The 4,454-nt window shown below is 43.9% G+C and overlaps 1 protein-coding gene and 1 pseudogene across 3 annotated transcripts in view; one reads left to right on the top strand and one right to left on the bottom strand.

Moving 5' to 3' along the window:
- Positions 1 to 310: 310 nt before the first annotated feature.
- LOC101565906 lies at positions 311 to 1,000 on the bottom strand (annotated as a pseudogene).
- Positions 1,001 to 1,297: 297 nt separating this feature from the next.
- The window catches only part of Fastkd5 (FAST kinase domains 5), a 14,388-nt gene continuing 11,231 nt past the window's right edge, over positions 1,298 to 4,454 (top strand). For 2 of the 3 annotated variants that reach the window (XM_004634319.2, XM_023718543.1), the window contains exon 1: positions 1,298 to 1,398. Coding sequence is in view for 1 of the 3 variants with exons in the window: in XM_023718542.1 (XP_023574310.1) it covers positions 2,240 to 2,334 (95 nt within the window). In the remaining 2 variants the exon portion in view is untranslated. Of the gene's footprint in view, positions 1,399 to 2,195; positions 2,335 to 4,454 lie in introns of all 3 variants that reach the window. The other variant, XM_023718542.1, reaches the window with a different exon arrangement.

Below are 4,454 nucleotides of genomic sequence, written 5' to 3'. Positions count from 1 at the left end.
CAGCTCAGCCCACCAGGGGGCGGGGCTGGCTGGCATGTGGTGCTGGAGGATCGAACCGCGGTCCCTGTGCTTTGCCAAGCTTGTTCCAAGTAGGTGCCTTAGACCACTGAGCCATCTCTCCAGCCCCGGCATTTGTTTATAAAAGAAATTAAGACTAGTTAGTAACTTAGTTTGGGCTTTCTTTTAAAATGGACAACAGGGGAACTAGTTAGGAGTTCACAAAGAATATTTCTGCATGATATGCTGACCCTAAATCCAAAGGATAAAGTACATATATGAGTTTCTTAAGCTAATAATCAACTTTTTAAAAAAATCCTATTTTTTTAATCCTTTTTTTTTAAGTAAGTACTAGAAATGGCTCTTGAAAACTAACTGTAGATGGTATTCTCAGCTCAACTTGTTGGGGTGGAGCCTCATTTTATATGACTATCAGATTTAGAGGTAAAAACCAAATGGTGTCACAAACAAGTTGTAGTCCGGGGCAGCATCATCAGTTCCTCAAACGAGACAGCTTCCAGGCGTCCGTCATCCTGCTCCTCTTCTCCTAGCTTTCACTTACTTTCTCCTTTCTTAAGGAAGCAAAAAATATGTACCTTCACCAGAATTCTGAAAGTCAGTTTGTAGGGCAGTGAATGAGTAGCTTTGGCCTTTGGAATTGCAGTCACTTTCATCACAGATATTTTCTTCATTCTGGGTCAAGGCGTGGTAAAACGGGGAGAATAAGATTCCCAAATGCTGAGTCTTGAGTTATGAAGTATCCAGATGAATGTGTGTGAGCATGCTGCAAAGCTGCCTTCTGCTGGGCTGCAATATGCTGCTGCTCGGCCTGATCCCGGAAGTCCTTGTTCAGAGAGGGCCTGGAGAGCGCGATGCTAGCTCCTGGATGATTTGTTGAAGATTGGTTCTGCATAAGTAATTTTCTTTTTTCTTTGTCCAGCTCTGCTAAGATTGCAACTCTATTTTTGTTTTGAAAACCTTGTCCTGAGGAGTCTGCTGACATCTTGTTTTGCTTCAACTGTGCTCAGTAGCAACTGATCAGCCCTTTACCATCACCTCGGACGCGAGGGCGCCCTGGGCTCTCACAGGGGCGCCGGGCCTGCCCAGGCTGCCGCGATACGGCACCCGCACCAGCAGCGCCACCGCCGCGCTCCAACCTTCCCGCCAGGTCCTAGACTCTTTCAGTCTCTTCACCAGCGCCCTCAGGTGCAAAGCGTCCTTGGAGAACGCTGAGAGTCTTTTGAGTCTCTGCAGTTCCCGTCGGTGCGTAGCGGGCGGAAGTAGAGGCTAGTTGGCCGGAAGTGGGACTGTGGGGAAGCCAGAAAGTGCAGCAGGAGAATGTGGCTAGGCTGTGCGGCATCCTGGGTTTGGTATTGCGGACTGCGCCTTCTCCAGGCTTAGGTGAGTGGTAGCGGCCGGCGCAGAGGTCGTGGAGGTTGCTCCTTGCGATTGCCACCGCCCTTGACTGTGTGTCCCGCCTTTCTGGTTGGTCTAGCGTCTGCGTGTCCGCAGGCCAGATGGGGCGCTAGGTTGCGGGTGCTGGCTCTGGGGATGCCTCTGTAGGCCCTGCTCTAGGGAGTCCCCCTCAGCCCTCACCCCTCCGGAGGTCTGTGACCTTGGGGAAGAATCTTGCCTTTTATTTTTTTTGGCGGAACCGGGGATTGAACACAGGCCCTTGAGCGCTTATTCTACTGAGCCGTCTCCCCGGCCCCTTGCCTTTTATTTTTAACCTCTGTCAAATGGAGAGCCTAACAGTATGTGCCACGTGGGTGGTTGTGAGAATGTAGGATTGTGCCGCACCTCTTCTCACACTTCTAATAGGCGTGAGACTGTCTTGGGGATTCGGATTCAGTGGGCCCGGGGTGGTGCCCAAGACTGTCTTTTAATCAGCTTCCACAAATACTTTGAGTGGTATGAGCAGTTGGATGGGAGACTCTATGGTGTTTTGCATAGTGCTTGGAATGGAGTGATAAGTAAATCTTAATACGATATATGCCTTTTCCTCATTTTTAGCAGACAGTTTTTAGTTACAGAAATTTAACTCAGGGTAGTATTGTTGTGCTCTCCGTCTTTTCTTCCCAGATATAGGAAACTTGTTCTTTTTCTGTGCAAATCATGACACAGCTCTTCTGCGCAGACTTAAGGAACTTTGGGCGGGCACTGTTTACCAGGTTTATCAGTTTCTTTCTTTTTTTTAGATTTATCAGTTTCTTAGGCAACGTTTCATTGTGCACTCAGTTGGATGGTGCTTCAAACCGAAACTCATTGCCCTGCTTTAGCATTAGCTGTGGCTGGTGTTTTGAGCTCCAGTCGTGTTTTCAGCACTTTGGGCACAATGTGAGTAGTAACAACAGCTACCTTTTCAGAGCTAGGTTGTTCGCCTTAGTGACCTGAATGGCCTTGAACAAAGCCTTTGTATTTGCTCCTTTCTGTAGACCGAAATAAAATCTAAGGACTACTGCAATGCATCAGAGAAAGTGAAGCCTTTGGCAGTGTGCAAGACTGATGATATTTGTCAGTGTGGTTTTCTTCCTTGTCATTTATCTTGTAAGTGAATATTTGTGAAGTTCCTTATTTCTTTGTCTGGAATACTATAATGTGTTGTCTTACAAATTGAAAAAGCAGGTAAATCCAAGTGTGCTGAAAGTGACATATATTGAGACCACTTATTTAGGACTTTTCTTTTAATACTATGTAGATGCCACTTTTTTTGTTTTTAAAATGCCCATGTGTTGTCATGCCTCTGATAGTTTCAGTAGATGGGCCAAGTGGACATGAGCTTCTACTCCCTGGTGTTATATGGAAAGACTTTCCTATCTTTCTGTCTTTCCTGGGTCTTGCTTTGTAGTGTAGGTTGGCCTTGTACTCATCATGTAGCCCATGTTGGCCTCTAACTCACAGTGATCTTTCTGCCTCAGCCTCCCAAATGTTGGGATTACAGGCTTGTACCATCATCCCTGCTTTGGAGAGAATTTTTAAAAATAGGGTCTTCTTGGCCAAGTGCGGTGGCTCATGCCTGTAATGGCAGCCTTTCTCTGTCTACCTTCCCTTCTCTTAACTTCTGGACTCTACTTCAAAAATAAATTGTTTAGCCTTTCTGATATCTATACCAGAAAAGTAAAAAGGGAAGATTATTCCTAGTCCTGTGTAGTGGCACATGCTTGTAATCTTGCTGCCCTGGAAAGCTGAGGCAAGAAGTTTGCAAATTCAAGACCTGCCTGGATAACTTAGTAAGATCCATCTCAAGATTTAAAAACAATTTAAAAAGAAGAGTTAGGAACATAACTGAGAGTGGAGGCCCTGGGTTCAATTCCCAGCACTTAAAAAAAAAAAAAAAAAAAAATTCCTTGCTCATCATTCAGGGTGATGAGGGTAGTACTTTTGGAAATATCAACATCTAAGGCTCTCTGAGTCTTCTTGATTCATTAGGATCCATAAAAAAGAGGGAGGATAAATTGGAGTACTTAAACTAAGAAAGAAGTTTTGTGCAATAATGTGATATCAGATGTCTTTGAGCCTTTTGTGAAGGAGCTGCATCTCATGAACATCTCATAGTGTTTGTTCATTTGTTTGCGTTTTTGAGACAGGGTTTTGCTCTGTAGTCTGGGCTAGCCATGAACTCACTGTCTAGCACAGGTGGGCCTCAAACTCACAGCAATCCTCTTGCCTCAGCTTCCTGAGTGCTTGGATTACAGGTATGAACCATGATGTCTTTTTTTTTTTTTTTTTCAAAGTTTTATTGATAAACAGCAATGAGACAGTTTCAAATCAAATCGGAAGTACACTTTCAACAAATAATACACTGCATATATTCTTCTTTACCATGATGTGTTGTTTCTAGTATTTTCTTGTGGCTTGTTAGTCACTGAATAAGGAGGAGTTCTCTCTCAGGTGTTTCTCTATCTGGGCAGCACACATCCACCTCCTCATCTTTGTAGTATCTTTCTTTCTACTCCCTATTCTATTGTTTTTCTGCCTTATTGTTCTGTCCTTTTCCACAGTATTCAAATCTCAATTTCTGAAATGATATTTCAGAGCACTGTGTGTGTTCTGTAGTGTAACTGTTTTAAATTGCCTGGTGAAAAAGTATGCAGTCAAACCTTGCCATTTCCAATTTGGTTCCTCATGCCTCAAGATTCCTTCTCATTTACATTTCTGTTAACTGGGATTTATAAAGAAATCCTTGATATAGACCAGCCTGAACTACATAGCAAAGTCCTGTCTCAAAAAAACCAAGAAAAGCTATGGATTATAGCTCAGTGGCACAGCGCCTGCCTGTCAAGAAGAAGGTCCTGAGTTTGATAACCAACACCAAAAAAAAAAAAAAAAAAAAAACCAACAACAAAAAACCCTGCACAGGGCCGGGGAGATTAACTCAGTAGAATTAGCGCTTCCCTGGCAAGCACAAGGGCCTGAGTTCAATCCCCGGTTCTGCCAAAAAAAAAAAAAAAAAAAAA

Source organism: Octodon degus, unplaced genomic scaffold (genome assembly GCF_000260255.1).
Source record: "Octodon degus isolate 3935 unplaced genomic scaffold, OctDeg1.0 scaffold00060, whole genome shotgun sequence".
Classification (NCBI taxonomy): Eukaryota; Metazoa; Chordata; class Mammalia; order Rodentia; family Octodontidae; genus Octodon; species Octodon degus.
Note: the sequence above shows the minus strand (reverse complement) of the source record. Positions and strands in the feature narration are given on the sequence as shown.